This window comes from Pristis pectinata, chromosome 26, assembly GCF_009764475.1.
Source record: "Pristis pectinata isolate sPriPec2 chromosome 26, sPriPec2.1.pri, whole genome shotgun sequence".
Taxonomy (NCBI): domain Eukaryota; kingdom Metazoa; phylum Chordata; class Chondrichthyes; order Rhinopristiformes; family Pristidae; genus Pristis; species Pristis pectinata.
In genome coordinates, this window is record NC_067430.1 from 30227812 (window position 1) to 30246937 (window position 19126).

Here is a 19126-nt window from a genome sequence, read left to right on the forward strand (position 1 = left end):
ATTCTCTCCATTGCCACCACAACCTTCTGCAGTGTGGTGACCAGAACTGTACACAATAGTCCCAGTGCGGTCTAACCAATGTTTTGTAGAACTGCGACATTATGTCCCAACTCTTATTCTCAATGCCTTGGTCTATAACAGATGCCTCTTTCACTACCCTATCCATCTGTATCATTACTTTCAGGGAGCTAGGGACTTGCACCCCAAGATTCCTCTGTACATCAACATTCCTAAGGCCCCAGACATTTACTCTCTGTCCAACCAGAATTTGACTTCCATTAGCTGCTTTTGAGAGCAGGATACTAAACTTTTAAATAACAGGTAGAAATGTATGAGCAAGAGCAGGTAATTTTGCCTTTAGAGCTTTCTCTGCCAATTGTGTATGGCTGATCTAACAGTGCCTTTTCCTGACATTATCACCCGATTCCCTCAATATCCAGAAACCCATTGACCTTTGTGTTGAAATGGATTCAGTGACTGAGAATCCAGGGTGAAGTATTCCAGAGGTCACTGAAGACATTTCTCCCCATCTCAGCCCCATGCCAGCTCCCCATTGTTCTGAGGATGTAACTGTTGGTTCTGGGTTCCTCGGGCACGGGAAACTTCCCTGCGTCCAACCTTCTGAGCCCTGTAAGAATTTTGTAACTTTCAATGAGATCACCTCTTTTTCTTCTAAAGTGTGGAGAATACAGGCCTAGCCTACTCAAGCACACCATCCATAGTCCACTGAATCATTGCTGCACTCTCTCTTGTTGGCAAGTGGCTCCTCTTTTAGGTAAAACTACACAGTAGTCCGGGCAGTCTCACCATGGCACTGCATGGTTTCAGTAAGATCTACAATCAAATCCTCTTGCAATAAAAGCTTTCCATTTAGAGTCATTGAGGCACAGAGCATGGGAAACAGGCCCTTCAGCCCAACTCATCCATTCTGACCAAGTTGCCTAACTGAACTAGTCCCATTTGGCCCATATCCCTCTAAACCATGTACCTGTCCAAATTGTTGTAACTGTATCCCTCCTCTACCACTTCCTCTGGCAGCTTGTTCCACACACCCACCACCCTCTGTGTGAAAAACTTGCCCCTCAGGTCCCCTTTCAATCTTTCCCCTCTCACTTGAGACCAATGCCCTCGAGATATAGACTCTCCTACCCACCCTATCTTCGCCCTCCTAACTGCTTGTTGGTATTGAGATATTGGATTTCCCTATGATCTCATGGGGTGGATGTAGACACACTTTCGCCTTTGTTGAAAATCTCCTCAGATAATCTGCTGCCTCTTCCCAAGTAGAACTTCTGTTGTGTTCTGCTACATGAATGCTCACCGGATTCCTTAGATTACAAGTTGATTGCCCTTGCAAGGCTGGAAAAGTTTTGTCTGCTGGTTGAACTCAGTCAGATGAAGATAATCTGAATAAATTCCAGAAACACCTTTGGATATCAAAAACAGATCAGACAGAAGAAATATTCCCTCAATAGTTGATTCAACTAAAAATTGGATGGGTACTTCACTTTCACCAGCAAGGGAGTGAGTCAGCTCACTGACACTGAAGGGTTTGAACGTGTAAAAGTTAATTATGCAGGTTGGATTGGCAATGTACACGTCTCCCGAATGTTGTGTCATGTCTAAGGCTCCATGGGGGAATAAGGTCTTCCTGCCCAGGTTCAGCTCCGATATCTGGGGACAAATGGTTCAAAATTAAACCATAACTGAGAAACAACGTGGATGGTTTTGATTGTAACATTTATGATTTTTTTTATTCTGCATTATTTACAAAAGCCTATTTACACATTTTTCATTCAGCAGTAATATTTAGCTAGTTTTAGCAACAATAACCCAAACACAGGGACAATTTCCATAAATATAGCCTAATGCAGTGTTTTAAAGGTTTTGACAGTGCTCCACTAACTTTACCATTTGTGCTTTTAGACTTTATCCAGTGACAATATTAACACAAATACACAAGACACAGATAATCACAAACATTTTCTACACAGAGGCAGTTGAAACTGAATCTCCATCAATCAAAGTGCAATGCGGTTCAAGAATATATTTGTAAATTCTGAATAAACTCTCTTCGTTTTTACAATCCTGGTTTCTGATGGCTTCCTTTAGAGAGCAAGGTGTCGTCTTCACTACTGGCAAACATTCGGCTCTTCCTCAGCTCCATTAGCTTATGTTTCTTTTGGTAACTCTATAAAAATCAAAGACATTTGAAGATTATTTCCAATATTACTGCTTCAAGCCATAATATGCGATCTGACTACACATGGTATTGAGGCATATTAGAACCTTTCTTGTTGGTTGATAGGTTAAGTTGATGTTCCTGTGGGTTTTCTGCTCTGGGTCATGCTCTTACACCAGGGTAGATTTAATGGTCTTTCTAAGTTCACTCTATTTAGGGGGAGGGTGTACTGGGGAGTGTCCCAACTCCTCATGTCTGTCCAATGTTGCTGTGCTTGCCTTGGATGTTTTTAGTATTGGCAAACCCTCCCTTATCTTTGGTTTTAATTCCTGCATTTTCACAGCACTGAAAAGGAGCAGCAAAGATTCACGAGGCTGTTACTGGGACTGGAGGGCTCGAGTGATAAGGAGAGACTGGACAGGCTGGGAGTAATTTTCCCTGGAGCACAGGAGGCTGAGGGGTGACCTTATAAAGGTTTATAATATCATGAGGGGCATGGATAAGGTGGATGGCCACAGTCTTTTCCCCAGGGTGGGGGACTCTAAAACTAGAGGGCACAGGTTTAAGGTGAGAGGGGAGAGATTTAAAGGGGACCTGAGGGGCAACTTTTTCCACACAAAGGGTGGTGGGTGTGTGGAACGAGCTGCCAGAGGAAGTGGTAGAGGCGGGTACAATTACAATGTTTAAAAGACATTTGGACGGGTACATGGAAAGGAAAGGTTTAGAGGGATATGGGCCAAATGCAGGCAAATAGGACTGGCTCAAGTAGGCAGCTTGGTTGGCGTGGATGAGTTGGGCTGAAGGGCCTGCTTCTGTGCTGTATACATCTATGATTTGGCTGAGAGGACAAAATGTTATATCTCCAAGTGTGCTGATGATAATAAACCAGATTATGGGTAGGGAGGAGGATGCAAAGAGGCTTCGCGGGGATGTGGACGAGCTGCGTGAGAACATGGCGGATGGGATATAACCTGGAAAACTTTGAGGTCACCCGCTTGGATGAACATAACCAAAAACGAGAGTGTTTGTAAATGGTGAGAGATTGGAGAGTGTTGACATTCAAAGTGACCTGATGACTGAAGGCCAACAAGCAAGATTTGGAGGGGAAATGGTCCCTTGGCCTTTTGTTATAAGAGGGTTTGTTTACAGTTGGAATGAAATTTTATTGCAATTGTATGGGGCCATGGTGATCCACACCTGGAGTATTGTGTATGGACCTGGCCTTACCAAAGAAGGACTGTATTTATCACAGAGGGAGTGATTTGATAGACTGGTTCCAGGGATGGTGGGTTGCTGTGTGAGGAGAGATTGAGTAGAGTTAAGTATGAGAGGACATGGCTTTAGGGTGAAAAGGGAAAGGTTTAGGGGGAAAATTAGAGGGAACTTCTTCACTCAAAGAGTGGTGAGAGTGTGGAACGGGCTGCCATCTGACATGGTAAATGCAGGCTCGCTCTTAACTTTTAAGAATAAATTGGATAGATACATTGACGAGAGAGGTCTGGAGGGGTATGGGCTGGGGGCAGGTGAATGGGACTAGCAGAATAATGTTTCGGCACAGACTAGAAGGGCCAAATGGCCTGTTTTCTGTGCTGTAGTTTTCTATGGTTCTAGAGTGGTACGGCATTTTTTAGGGGTTAGAAGGATGAGGGGGGCATCTCATTCAAACTTACAGAATTCCTAAAGAGCTCGACAGGCTGGACGTGGGGAGGATGTTTCCCCTGGTTGAGGAGTCTAGGACCAGAAGGTGTAGTTTGAGGCCTGGCTATTTAAGACTGAACTTAGTGAATCACTTCACTAAAATGTTGGTGAGCCCATGGATTTCTGCATCCTGGAGAGCTGTGGACTTCACTAGTCAGGGGATAGAGTTCAAGAGCCACGAGGTAATGTTGCAGTTCTATAAAACTCTGGTTAGAACGCACTTGGAGTATCGTGTTCAGTTCTGGTCGCCTCATTATAGGAAGGATGTGGAAGCTTTAGAGAGGGTGCAGAGGAGATTTACCAGGACGCTGCCTGGATTAGAGAACATTTCTTATGAGGAAAGGTTGAGCGAGTTATGGCTTTTCTCTTTGGAGCGACGCAGGATGAGAAGTGACTTGATAGAGGTGTATGAGACTATGAGACGCATAGATAGAGTGGACAGCCAGCACCTTTTTCCCAGGGAAACATTGGCCAATAGCAGAGGACTTCCGTTTAGGGTGAGTGGAGGAAAGTTTAGGGGAGATGTCAGAGGTAAGTTTTTTTTACACAGAGAGTGGTGGGTGCCTGGAATGTACTGTCGGGCGTGGTGGCGGAGGCTGATACAACAGGGACATTTAAAAGACTCTTAGATAGTCACATGGATGTAAGAAAAATGGAGGGTTATGGGCTGTGTAGGAGGGAAGGGTTAGATTGATCATGGGGTAGGTTTATATAGGTCGGCACAACATGCTGGGCTGAAGGGCCCGTACTGTGCTGTACTGTTCTATGTTCTATGTTCTGTGAGATACAAGAATGCAAGAAAACAGGAGCAAGAGTAGGTCACTTGATCCACCATTCACCGTGACCGTGGCTGATCTACCCCAGGCCTCAACTCCTCTCTGTCAGTTCCCCATAACCCTCCAGTCCACAATCTTTCATAAATTTACTTACCTCTTAAACATATTCACTGAACAAGCTGCCACTCCCCTTGGGTGGAGAATTCCAGAGACTCACCACCCCCTGGTTTAAATGACCTGCTCCTTAACTTGTAATTATGTCCCTCATCAAGAATCTCCCACTAGTGGAAACATCTCACCCTGTTATGTCCCCTTAGGATCAATACGATAACTGCTCGTTCTTCTAAACCCCAAAGAATACAGATCCAACTTCTTTAGCCAAGAGAGGGGACAACCCTCTCATCCCAAAACTTAGGTGGTTGGATCTCTTCCAGGCCATGGGCAGGCATCACTGGGATTTTTTCTAATGGTTAGCGTGTGACAGAGTGTTTCCCAGGGTCTGCACTGGAGGTAACCCTCGGTTTTCATCATATGTTAATGAATTGGAGGGAGGAATAGAGAGATGTCGATGCAGGTGTGCAATCAGTCCCAAAGTTAAAGATACAGTGAGTTGTGTAGATGCGAGCTCAAAATGAGTAGACAAAACTAGAAAAGGGAATCCCATGGACAGAAATTTGAGAGGATTTACTTTGGATCTAAGTAGATGATTGAATAAATTCCCCCAGTGGTGAGAGACTAAGAACTGGGCAAGAGCAAGAGGTTTTGAGTCTTAGAGTGCATGAATCACCAAAGCAGATGCTTGGAGAGAAAGTAATCAGGAAGGACATGGAATAGGACAAAGCTACACTCCAACTGGACAGAACTTTGGTCAGATCCCAGCTGGAAGACACTGTTCATATTTGGGTTACGCATTGGCTCTGGAGGTGTTTATTCTGCAGTTTCACCAGGATGATGCAAGAGATTAAAAAGGGTTAAATCGGGGGGGACAGGCTGCATAAACTGACTTGTATTCCCTTCTAAAGGTTGACGTGTAATATAACTGAGATGCTTAAAATGTGAAAGGATGACATGGAGTGGATGGGGAGACCAGAACAGGGTACTTGGACTGTAAATGAGACGACTGGATTTTGGTGAGGTTTTGCCATTGGCTGATATTGCAGGTTGTACTGACAACATTGAAAGTGGGAATTGAACAAGACAGAGAGGAAGCAAGCAGGGTTAATGCACAGGTAACATAATGACACAACTGCTGAAGCAGACAGGGTAACAGCTAGTTCTTGGTCTGGTGTGAAATTCAGCCCCTGGCTGGCAAAACACACAAGCCAAGCTTCTACATTGATTGTATTATCCCTTGTAAAGTTTGGTCTGTTGCAATAACTTGCCAGTTACCCTCCTGCAAGGTGTAGCAACCAACCCAGATGTACAGGCAGAGGCAGAGGGCAGAACTGCCACCAACACCATCTCCCTATTCCATTACCTTCACCAACACCCACCGACCACAACCCTCTGCCTGCACTGAACTTGCTCATGGTAGGAACATGGCATTTGACTGCGGTGTTTCTACTCTTGGGAGTAGGAATCAGCTGTTGCTCCTCTTGGCTGACCAGTGAACAAAGAGAAACAACATCCTTTGGAGAGGGAAACCAGAACAAAGAGATGCCTTCTTAAGCCACCTCATTTGCCAGGAGATATGCTGGAGTTTTAGAGAGGTTTTGGTGCAGTCTGATTTTGTGGGTATCACAGTTCTTGCAACATCAAAAGAGGGAACTGAATGAGACATTGAGAGTGGCCAGGTTATTGCAAAGGGCAGGAAGGTGGACTTGAGGAATGTCAGATCAACCATGGTCCTATTGATTGGCTGAGTGGGCTCGAGGGACTAAATCCTCTTCCCAGTGCTTATGATCTTAATAGTCCCCTTGCAGAAGGTAACCAGACCCCCTCCTATCAGGAACTTGAGTTCCAATGAGCAGAGGCCCAATTCTGGAACTGGGCAGAAAAAGCCACCCTGTGGAGACAGGAGGAATGGATATCCACATCCCCACCCTTGACCTCTCCCACTTTAAATGATCCGACCCCATTCATTGACGGCGAATGGAGCTCAGACCTGTAGCTCCAAGATCCTGCCCAGCATGACTAAATGGCCCACAGGTATGTTAGCTGGCTCTGAAACTGTGCTGGAGACATGGAGCAAAGCCCCAGCACTCAAAATGTTTCTACTTTAAATGTTTTATTGCAATGCCTTTCCTGCCTTCTCTCCATAACCCTTGATTCTCTTCCTGATGTACGTTGGGCACCCCCTTACTCTGACACCACACCCTCTGATTCTGCACTGTCCCACTCTCTCTGTATTTACCTCATGCGGGTTTAAAACAGTTACCTGGGAAGCCATAGTCACCCCAATCAATCCCGCCCCAGCCCAATCGTGGAAGGAGATTGTCCCACTGTAAAACTTGTCAAGATTTTGCCTGAGAAATGTTTGCAGCTTGATGCAATTTTCCACCCCATAGAAATTGTTCTGAAAGATCAGTGGAAGCAACACTACAAAGCATGAATCAAGTTGTAATTTGTCTTCATTATTCATTGAAGTCAAAATATTCATTGTAGGCTTTAATTATTGAATATCTTCTCTTTAATGAGTAAGGAATCATTCATGAATCTGAATATTTTATAACATTCCCTTTTATCAGTCAGCACTCTTGAGGAATATACAAATGTCACAAGACCTTGCAGTATTGTAATTATTGTCTGAGATAATGGAACATAAAAAGTGGCTGTTCGTAATTAATTTAGAATTAACTGTGTGGGGACTAGATCAGCATGGATACCATATATTCTCATTGTGACCTGTTAAATTCCATGAAGAACAGGCTACTAAAGTCTGTGGGAAGTTTGACTAATTGGATCTTGGGCGGTGGTAGAGGGGATGCAAACACAAGTGGAACTACAGTAATGATCATGATGTACACAACCAAAGACACTCTGAGATGAGGGCAGCAACACTGATTCACCTTTCTGCTTTCTGGTCTCGTCCCAGCATCCACAGGGGAGATGAGGAACTTAATATAGGACTGCTACACAAGGCAGATTGTTTTCGATCTTATCTCAGTCTATTAATGATTACACATTGACTACACTCAGGCTGCTTCCTGAAAGGTGACCATAGTCTCAGCTTCGTGACATCCTCGGGATTTGCCATCATGCAGCTATTGCACTTGCCAAGATCTGATATGCAAATGACAGGCAGACCAACCACTGTCAAAGCAGACAGCACAAAGCACTTAAGACAGACAAGAGCAAGCATGTGAGTAAGAAACACCAATTAATTAGACATGTTAGTTTACAAAGCTTCAGAATTTCAAAAAGTCATTTATACCTGTTTCGAACTTACCTTTCTGTTAAACTGCTTCAATATTTATTTCTCCAGATCTTGCTGCAAGAAAGTTACATTGAAATACATCTAATTTTAGTCTAAAAGAATCAGCTTTTCATTCCAGTTCCCAAGATCTTTAAAACTGATCAAACAATGTAAATGTACAGTGATAAACTTCTGCTGCACAACGTCACCTTCCATGCAGGTAAAACATAAACTGATAGACATAACATAATGCATATGAAAGGCAGTGGGCTTGGTCAGCAGACAGGCTACTGGCTGAAAAAGAAAGTAAAATAGATTGAACACAGCAGCTCCATGAGTCTACTGTGTCAGCAGGAAATGATTCAATGGAATTTCAAACTATTGCCTCTTAAATAATTGTTGCTGTAGAATATGTGTGTGCTTAACAGTGGTACAACTCTTGTGGCAGTAACATTTCCTCATTGTACTACTTGGAAACTTTCAGTGAACATTTTGTTCCTAATGTGATTTTGCTTCCTGCCTGATTCAATATAGTTAAAAGCAACAAACAAAATGATTGATTACAACTGTTTCATGCTGAATATCCACACTGGCATCTTGCTGTCCCCATTCTCTCCTCAATCCTCGAGCCCACCTGTTCCAGTGACGATAACCTGCCATTTCCTGCAGTGAGCTTATTGCCCGGGGCACTCAGTTACAAGGACCTGGTTACTCTTTCCTCCCATCATTCTTTCATTCACCAGGTCTCCCCAACTTTATCTGAATTTTTGTTCTGACATTATTCAGGCTGGACAAGCCATGCCTCGTTCCTTTCACTTACTCTGGAGGGGCCCTGACTGGTATATTTGAGCGCCGTCCCTCTCCATTTTTGAGAGGATTTCCCAATGCTTTGGCTTGACTCATCTCATAGAGTCATACAGCACGGAAACAGGCCCTTCAGCCCAACTGGTCCACGTCGACCAAGATTCCCGTCTGGGCTAGGCCCATTTTCTCATGTTTGGCCCATATCCCTCCAAACCTTTCCTATCCAATATACCTGTCCAAGTACCTGTTAAATGTTGTTAACATACCTGTCTCACCCACTTCCTCTGGCAGCTCGTTCCATACACTGACCACCTTCTGGGTGAAAAAGTTGCCCTCAGGTTCCTAGTAAATCTCTCCCCTCTCACCTTAAACCTATGCCCTCTAGTTTTTTTTATTTCCTAACCTGGGGAGAAAAGACTGTGTGCATTCACCCTATCTATGCCCCTCATGATTTTATACACCCTTCAGTCACCCCTCAGTCTCCTACGCTCCAATGAGTAAGGTCCCAACCTGCTCAACCTCTCTCCATAATTCAGTCCCTCAAGTCCTGGCAACATCCTCGTAATCTTGTTTTATCATCTATATTCACCAATGCTTCTCCCATACCTTCCCCTTATGGTCCCCTTTCTGTACACCATCTCTGGAATGTTTAACTAACTGGGTCTGATGAAGTGGTGAGCAGGGAGATTGCCAATGCAAGTGTAACTGCACTATCGATGGTGATGTGCATAACCGATAGAAACTCACTACCAATTTCCTTCAATTTTTATTTGTTTAAGGGATGTGGACATCACAGGCAATGCCAGCATTTATTGTCCATCCCTAATTGGCCTTGACATGAGGAGCCAATTAAAGTCGACCACTGGTGGTCTGAAGTACAAGGCCATACTGGGTAAGGATGGCGGATTTCCTTCCCTGAAGGACATTGGTGAACCAGATGACAACCAGATAGTTTTAAAGAAACAGAGACTAGATTTAATTTCAGATTTGTTAAATTACATGAATTCAAATCCCCTAGATGCCATGGTGGGATTTGAACTCGTATCATTAGATTAATGATCCCGAAATAGTTGAGTTACTTTGCCACTATGCTACACAACCATATTAAAATCCATTAAGAAATGAAATCTTAACCACCTCCACACTGAATTTAAGGAAAAAAAATCCCAGGTACACTGTGGAGAACTCTATGTTGGGGGTGTTTCTAGGTTTCCAAATTAAGTTGCCCATGTACAGCCAGTGAGGATTCCAGATCCAGTGGAAATTCAGGATCAAACTGGAGAAGACATTGGCTGAAGTAAGCAGCCAATAGCAGCAAGCCAAGTGACCAGGGCTGGGTTGGAAAGAGCCACTCGATCTATAGGAACAACTTGGACTCAGATTATGGACTGGTGGCATTCAGAGACGGTGATATGTGGGAGGGGGGTGGGCGATGGATACCTAGTGCGGCATGAACATCAGGAGCAGGCAGACATTGAGGTACTAAAGACTAGAAGTAAGAATGAAGAGTGGACAGAAGGCTAACGAGATAGCACATGACCATCATCACCCTAAACTAAGCCAGTGGAGGTTCCCATTTGCCAGTCTGGAACATGCATCATCTTCTGGCTGGCAGACATACTGGGAGCCCAAGTGCAGGAGAATCTGACTCAGATAACCAACCCAAGCTGAGCATCTACAGAGGAGTGGGAAGCTTCTTGTCGCTTGTCCAGCCAGGCCCATTCAAGCCACTGGACACTGGTTTACAGGGGCAGTGAGAGGTGAAGGATCACTTCCACTGCTTCAGGTCAGGAGATGCCCCGGGCAGGAGATAATGATCGACATCTCAGGACTGTACTTTGCACTGTACTTTCTCTGTAACTACAATATTCTGCTTTTCTTTGTACTACCTTGATGTACTTACATATGGAATGATCTGACGGGATGGCATGCAAACAAAAGCTTGTCACTGCCTTTCTGTACGTGTGACAATAATAGAGCAATACTCTGGCACAGTTCTGGTTCCATCGTTGTACTAGCAACTGTCTACTATCCTCAACTGCTGAGATCTTCCTCCCCGCGGCTGAAGGTCATTGCTGCTTGTAATGAAAGAATCGCTGTACTTGTGTCTACCCATTGCCTGGTCCAGTCACGTTTTGTATCACCATCCAACTTTAAAAGCTTTTATCTAGATGTCAACATTATCCCATCGATCTAAAATATCTTGATTACACACATTCAGCTGATACAAGTTCTTACGACTCGTACTTAATCTGAATCTTAGTTTTCCAATATTCTACAGAGGTATGGCCATATAGAGCAGTTTGAACTGACAGTTCTGACACAGTGTGAGCTGAATGCATGAATTGCTCCATCACACATTTCAGTATTTTCCTTTCATCTCAACAGGGGGTCATAATGCCGGCACAACATTGTGGGCTGAAGGGCCTGTACTGTGCTGTAGTGTTCTATGTTCTATCACAGCCAGAATGGTCAAAGCCAACCAGCCAATACGTTACAATGGAAATCCTTGGTTAGTGACACCAGATTATGATCAATGCAAACAGATCTCAGGCTTGCTTGGACTTGTGCTTCAGAATGCAAGGTAACTTCATCCATTTAACAAATGTAATGCCAAATTTAACAAATGCCATTTCCAGTGGAAAAGTACAGTTAGTGCTTCACAACTGATCTACTCTCGGAGAACAGAGGATGAAATGGTCACACGTAGTCCTGAGATTTCACTTTAGTACAGATAAGTAAGTGGCTGATTCTAATCGTGGAACTACATGCAAAATACACAGTTTGCATGAAATTTAAATGTTGCAAGTACAGCCCTCACTAACATCTAGCTCCCTGGAATTATTAACTGCGCTTGTTAATAATTCCAGAGAGCTAGATGTTAAATATATACATATTGCTAAATATACAGTATATTGTGTCTTCACATATTCCATTATATTGTTATATATCACAACAAGCCATCAACTCTGGGTGACTGAACCCCACTGAAAGAAGGTTCCAGCTTTGTTTCCTGTTTTGCATCGGATTAACTAATGCCTGGCAACCTGTTTTGAAGATTGGGGGAGGTATAAACAAACCAGGCAAACTTGCTGTGATCAGCTGGGAAGCTGTTTCTGCATTGAGGTGGTATCCTGGAGTTCTTCATATACAATGGGTGGGCACTAAAAGGGCGCAAAATAAATGGAACTGCTTCTAGTTGAGACTCTTAGAATCAAAGCTGGAGGCTATTCCGCCCATTATGTTGTACTAGGCTCTGAAAAGACCATCCAATTATCTCAGTCCCTTGCACATCCCCACAACATTGCAAAGATTCCCTTACAATTTATACTGTGCATTCTCGATACTGGAGATTCTCTTGAGCAGTTGGTCTATTTTCTGAGGTCTAGATGTGAAAACAAATTGTGCGTCTGGATGTGAGGGAAAGTAAGTGAGGTTCTAGAAAACTCTCAGTATAATTTTTGAGAAATTTTCAACTGTTATTTGCAGGGAGGAGATCATGGGGGCCATTCTCAATGATGCCCAGATGGATTTAATGGCAGGACCATTTCCTATCTAGCTGCCTGCTAGACTGACAGAGTAATGGGTACCAGGTCCATTGAACAACCAAACCAACAGCAGGCAAGATCATTGGAAATTATAGATGCATTTGGAAAATAAAATTAAAGCTCAATCAACTTTGAAGGGACCATTGTAGGCAGCAAACTTCAAGCTGGGGTTTTACAGAATAGACATGCACGAAACACAATGCCAACATTGAAGAATTAAACTATGAACATACAGGGAATGCATCTTCTTACCTGGCAGAATTTCTGTGGTTCAGATTTCTCAAGCTTAATTTTGATCTCGGGCCGGGGTAACTCACCGATCTTGTTAGCGTCCAGGAGTAGAGGGCGAGGTCCACCTACGGACACCGGGGAATTGGCAGAGGGTAGTGCATGTGAGACCAAATACAAGAAGAACGAACAAAACATGTGGGCGAACAGGCAGGAAAGTTACCTCAGCCCCAAAGCTACCAAAGAGATCGCAGTGCCTAAGACCATGTGGCTCAAGGGGATCTGAAAGTTGGAGACACCAGAGACTGCAGCTCTGGAATCTGGAGCAAAAACAAACTGCTGGAGGAACTATAAACAAGAAGCTGGGGGAACTCAGCGGGTCAGGCAGCATCTGTGGATGGAGATGGACAGTCAACGTTTCAGGTTGAGACCATTCTTCAAGAGTCCAAATGAAGTATCTTGACCCGAAACATCGACTGTCCATTTCCCTCTACAGATGCTGCCTGACCCACTGAGTTCCCTCAGCTTCTTGTTTGTTGCTCCAGATTCCAGCAGCTGCAGACTCTGGTTTCTCCATGTTGGAGGAACTTAGCTGGTCGAGCAGCATCTGTGGAGGTGAAGGGGTAGTTGACGTTTTGGGTTGAGACCCTGCATCAGGATCTGCAAGTTGCTGGTTTGTCCTTCTAAAGAACTGAAGTCAATGGGAACTATGTATATTGTTGTAAATTGTACTCACAGTGTTTTCAAAGTTATTTAACACCACTTTCCTGGGTTGCAGTGATCATAGAGATGAATAACTTGGAACAACGGGTACAAAAAGGAATTCTTTTCTGGTTGCAGGGCTGCTACTCCCCAATGGGTGAACTGCATCAGTCTGTTGGATCCTAGATCCTGTACTAATGAGGAGCCTCACATTTGTTTACGGACCCTGTCAGTGGATCAGCCCTGCCTCTCCTGGACCAACGCCACATCTGAGATCACTGCCAGACCCAAGTGAGGGTTCCTGTTATTCAAACCCCAGGATCTCCCGCTGACTGCTGCCTGGGACCAGCCTGTGAGATCCACTCAGTGACCGGTGTCCACAGGGCTTGCCTGTTTCAGATAAACCTCAGGTGCAAGGTGGGCTCAGAATTCCCAAACAGAAACATTCCAAAGGGAGAGAGTGGGGAAGAGGGCACTGGAGATACTAGGAAGGACTAACAGTCGGTGCTCCAGTCACTGGGCTGAAAGAAGGACAAGAACCACAGGAAATGGAGAACACAAGCTGAGATGAACAGATGCTTTTTGCCGAGCTTCAAGGCTTGTTAACGGGTACCAAGGAAAGCTGATGAATGACTAATCGAGGTCTATGTAGAGAGGTGTATGGGGCAAGAAGCTGCCTGAACCCACCTGTAGAGCTCCCAGCACTGTGTGCACTGGTGTTACTGGCGCTGTCATCCAACCATGTGCTGTAGGTGAAGGAATCCCGCTTATGAGATGCGTTGGAGGATAAACTGTCCTGTAGGCACAAAATAACAGGGGAGGTTGACCTGTGGCTGGAGTTGAGTCCTGTGGTGGAGAGAAAAGTACCGAGCAAAATATGTAAATAAAATGAAAATTAACTTTAGAATGGCAGCGTTGGAGGAATGGTGGTATTGTGGAGCGATAGTTGGGGAATTCATTGATTAATTCAATAACCTGGATTATTAACACAATAACGGTCATAAAACTGCTGGAACGCAGCCAAACACTCATCTGGCCTTGAAGGAATTTACACAGTGTGGATGCAGACCCACAGAAAGGGACTGGAAATATCACTCAGACCAGGCTGGCTCCAGACTCCCACTGTCTATCCTGCCACTCTCTCTCAGAGTACGTTACTTCCCACAATTTCATTCCACTGAACCTTACAGAATTGTTTATCATTTCCTGGCACAAGCATGAGGTGTATAACTTCATGGGGAGCATTGATAGGGTGAATGCACACAGTCTTTTTCCCAGGGTAGGGGAGTCTAAAACTAGAAGACATAGGTTTAAGGTGAGAGGGGAGAGAATTAAAGGGGATCTGAGGGGTAGGTTTTTCACCCAGATGGTGGTGGGGATGTGGAACGAGCTGCCTGAGGAAGTGGTAGAGGTTTAGAAGACATTTGGACAGGTACGTGGACAGGAAAGGTTTAGATGATATGGACCAAACATGGCAAATGGGACTAGCAGTTGGGCATCTTGGTCAGCATGGACCAGTTGGTCAGAAGGGCCTGTTTCCGTGCTGTATTACTCTGACTCTAACCATTTCACCCCAGGAACCCTGAAGCTCTAACACGACCTTCCTCTTCACAGGCATTCCCTGATCTGCTGATCCTCCCCAGAGGGGCTCGGTGGACGGTGGATTGGGCTCAGCGTTTTTGGGACAGGTTACAAGGTGGGTGGGGATGGGGGAGCAGGTTGTTGGGGATGGCTGTGATACAGCCAACTTGTTTCTACAGGGTGATCATGGTGTACTGCCTTCTGCCAGAGGATGTCAACTGTGAACAGGATTGGCATCAAGTGGGAGGGCAGCACCATCAAAGGGTCAGGTGTGAGGAACCAATGGAACTGAGTATCAGAAGACACAAGTGGGACCACCTCACTGTACACTGAATGGGCTGGAACTGCTTTCAATAGTTGTTCTTGCTTTTTATCAGTCTCTCTCTCTGTCAGTCCCTCTCTCTCTCTCTGTTGGTCTCTTTCTTTCTCTCAGACTCTCTTTGTTAGTCTCTTCCTCTCTGTCAGTCTCTCTCTCTCTCTCTGTCCCTCCCTCTCTCCCCTTCTCTCAGTCCTGCTGAGCCACTTGGACTCCTGTCCTGCTGAAGACCAGATGGCCACACAGCTCCCACCACGAGGCCGGGGAGGTGCCACCTGTCCACCGTGTTGGCCAGACCAGAGTGTGTGGTGTTGGTGGTGGGGAACGGGGAGCATCTAAACCTAAAGAGGCATGAACATACCCACAGGGACAGGGAGACTGTGCTGGTGTTGTGCAGTTGTACATTAAAATAGTTTCAAAAGGCTTGTTCCGATCTTTGTCACGGGTTGTTAAAGTCTAATCCAGTCTGATGAAAGGCCTGAAATGTTACTTTCTGTTTCTTTCTCCACAGATGCTGCCTGACCTGCTGCGTATTTCTAGCAATTTAACCCTTTTTATGTCAGGCTTTGCTTCCACATGGAAATGTTTTCACAATCCTTTATAACTCTGCTGAGCTGCACTGGCCAGGAGGTTATTGGATTGGTCCAACACTGAGAGATAAAAATTAACCTTGGAGATTGTGTTAACATGAGAAACGTCCTGTTTTATTTGGAGGAAGATAAATCAGAAAATGCTGGCAATGCTCAACAGGCCAGGCAGCATCTATAGAGGATCAACTTTTCAAGTCAGGTTAAATCAGAACTAATTTTTACTTTTGGGGTTGCTCCTGTTACACATTACAGTGAGTAAGAGGGATTAGAAAACTTGGGGAAGGCGCGTTCAGGTGAACCTTGCAACATTAACTCCCATCTCTCTCTGTGGATACTACCTGATCTGCTGAGCATCTCCCACATTTCTGTTTTGTTTCAGATTTGCAGCATCTGTGGGATTGTTAGACTAGTGGATCAGGGATTTCTGTATTTATTTTAGGGAGGCTGTGGGGATGGTTTAAAGCCTGGAGGGGAATAGGCAGAAGGAATTCCCCAGTTTCCTTCTCCCCATCAGCGTTAAGGACTCCTGATGGACATTATGGCTGTTATAGCCAGATGTCCTGTGATTCACCATTGCTCAGACTAGAAATGCCACCTGGGCAAGTAGCAGAGGGCTGCAGATCCAAGGAGATCTGTACCAAGCATGAAAGTCTTTCCCAGGAGAGGGAAAGGATAAACGTAAAAGGAGCAGAATGGGTGTTGACTATAGCAACAACTATAGGATCACAGTGACCCTTTTCTGGAGTTGAACAAAATCTCCGTGTGTGTTGATGTGTTGGTTACCATCCCAGTGTCATAATCTTCAGGTGCTTCATTTTCCTCCACAACACTTGCAAAACTACTGGCATTTGATGACGAGCGGGAGAGATCCTGAACACCTTCGCTTGGAGCCTTCTGGTTTATTATTACTCTGCAAGTAAAGAGAAACGTACATTTACCTTGGATGACTCCTTACCTTCTGAAGAAATGGCAAGGTTAATTGCCCTCAGCCTAATGTCTGAGGACTCTCGGTCAGTTCAGATTCCATGAGATAAGATCAAAGTTTACATTTCCTGTTTTGAAAACCTTGAAAAACTAAACTGAATCTGCCTCAAGTACTGGTGGTTTTGAGACTTGTTCAGTCCATAAATGTGACACGGACACAGTGTGTGCCACCAGAAATGGTCAAGTCTGTGGGAACTGATCTGTCCTTGGGTCTGATTTACTGGGCAGTTAAAAATAGAGAATTCAGTGTGAAGTCATTTACAGAAAGCGAAATAAAGAGGGGGGAAGAAAGATTGGATTAAAAGAAAGAAAAAAAGACAAAATTAAAAAGGGCAGAGGAAAAGGCTGAGAGAAGCCTCTTCACATAATTAATTTTCAGAGTGACTTCAGCTGATAAGGCTCTTAGATAAAACAGGCCAGTTCTGTGATGTTGGTTTTATCTACCATAAAACCCAATCTGAGTCAATTACAGGTAGCAACTGGCAGAGAGGTTGACCTCCAGATGTTCTCAGTTAACCAGACACATGCAATCACAAGAAGTAACAGTGGATATCAGTCACCCCATCATTCTGGGCTGGTCCTCTTTGCCACAAAGGCTGGGTCACAGACATAACCACTGACCCACTTTGATGTGCATGATTTACTTCAGCTACATTGTGGACGAGGAGTTGAATTGGATCCCTTTAGAACGTTTCAATTGAATCTACCTCCAGTAGCCTCCACAGCAGGGCAGCAGTTTATAAAGGTTGATCAGGAATTCCTTGCTCTTGTACTCAATGCTTCTATTTATGAAGTCCAGGATCCTGTGCTTTTTAAACCATTTTCTCACTCTGACCTGAGCTACACTCATGTAACCCTACGTCTCTCTGTTCTTGTGCTGCCTCTCTCTTCTCATTCCTCCTACCAAATGTAACATTTTCCATTTCTCAGCATTAAACTTTATCTGCCACCTGTCTGCCCATCCCCCCGGCCTGTCAATATCTCCCTGAGGTCTGTTACTGTCCTCACCACAGCTCCCATGAAGGGAAAGAGCTGAGGGCTTTGACAGCTGAAGGCAATGCATGCGATGGGAGAGAGATTAGATCCAATGATGCACAAAAGGCCAGCACTGGAGAGTGCAGAGCTGAAGGTGGTTACAGAAGTGGCAGGGATGGAGGAACCGGAGCCATGCGATGGTTTGAAAACCTCCGACCTGCCTGTATTCTCTGCCTTTGCCCTTGTTGGAGACAGCACGTGAGTGAGCAAGGGTGAAAGGTACAAAGTTGCATTGAAAAGCAGCATTTAGCACAAGTCTTATTCCCCTTCTATGGGAGTAAGGTGATTTCATTGATAGAGAGGGTGCATTTTAATAGCTTACAAATTCTGTCAACATCTAAAGGGATTGCACACACCTGTTCTTTGTTGTGGGCATCTCGGGAGAACTCTGATTGGACGAGTTTTCAGACTTTGGTTCCTGTGATATATGACCACTGTCTGGGGTCTTCTGAGTACTTGATGTGCTCTCTCTGTGGGTATCAAAGGACAGGGGACTTGAAAACCCAATAGCATTTGTACAGGGAAAGAATATCTGCACAACGGCACTTTCATTAACATTTTATAAAGGACTACGATTGAGTGGGCAACTTAAACAGGCACCTGTGTAGAATACTCCATGAAGTGCTGGAGCAGGAGTGCTGCACTTGACAAATGGATACGCTACACAGTGAAAAGGGAACAACGTTTTTAAATAGTGGTGAGATCCTTCAGATCTATTTGAGAGAAGAGTCAGGGCATCAGCTTAACATCTCATCTGAAAGGTGACGCCTCTGACTTTACAGCATAACCTTAATCTTGTGCTAGAGTACATATAGATCATTACTTATCCATAGGACATAGAATCAAATGGCATGGCTGGTATTTATTGCCTGTCCCTCACCATCTTGGAGAAGGTGGTTACGACCCTCCTCGTACTGCTGCGTTCAGTGCGGTGTTGGGTTGGGAGTTCTGGGATTTAGACCCAGTGAGGGTGGTGGGCTCAGCAATTCTCACCTCACGTAAGAAGCACCTGGATGAGTGCTTGGAATGCACTAACCTTCACGGCTACAGATTGTGAGCTTGGGAAGTGGGATTAGTCTGGATAGCTGAAGTAGAAACAGAACATCCTGGTGAAGATGCTCCTACTGTGCTGCTGGGGAGGGAGTTCCAGGACTTAGACCCAGCAAAGATGAAGGTATTGGTAAATAGGTAAATTAGTTTATTATTGTCACAAGTACGAAGGTACAGTGAAAAACTTTGTTTTGCATGCCATCCATACAGATCGTTTTATCACAACAGTGCACTGAGGTAGTACAAGGGAAAACAACAACAGAATGCAGAATAAAGT

General features: G+C 44.6%; 1 protein-coding gene across 4 annotated transcripts in view; it reads right to left on the reverse strand.

Annotated features, from left to right (window-relative positions):
- Nucleotides 1-1774: 1774 nt before the first annotated feature.
- The window catches only part of rap1gapa (RAP1 GTPase activating protein a), a 302062-nt gene continuing 284710 nt past the window's right edge, over nt 1775-19126 (reverse strand). For all 4 annotated transcript variants that reach the window (XM_052039185.1, XM_052039183.1, XM_052039182.1 and 1 more), the window contains 5 exons: nt 18156-18269; nt 16564-16690; nt 13981-14089; nt 12616-12719; nt 1775-2191 (listed from right to left, as the gene is read on the reverse strand). In XM_052039185.1, coding sequence (XP_051895145.1) covers nt 2081-2191; nt 12616-12719; nt 13981-14089; nt 16564-16690; nt 18156-18269 — 565 coding nt within the window. In that variant the 3' untranslated portion in view covers nt 1775-2080. The remainder of the gene's footprint in view (nt 2192-12615; nt 12720-13980; nt 14090-16563; nt 16691-18155; nt 18270-19126) is intronic.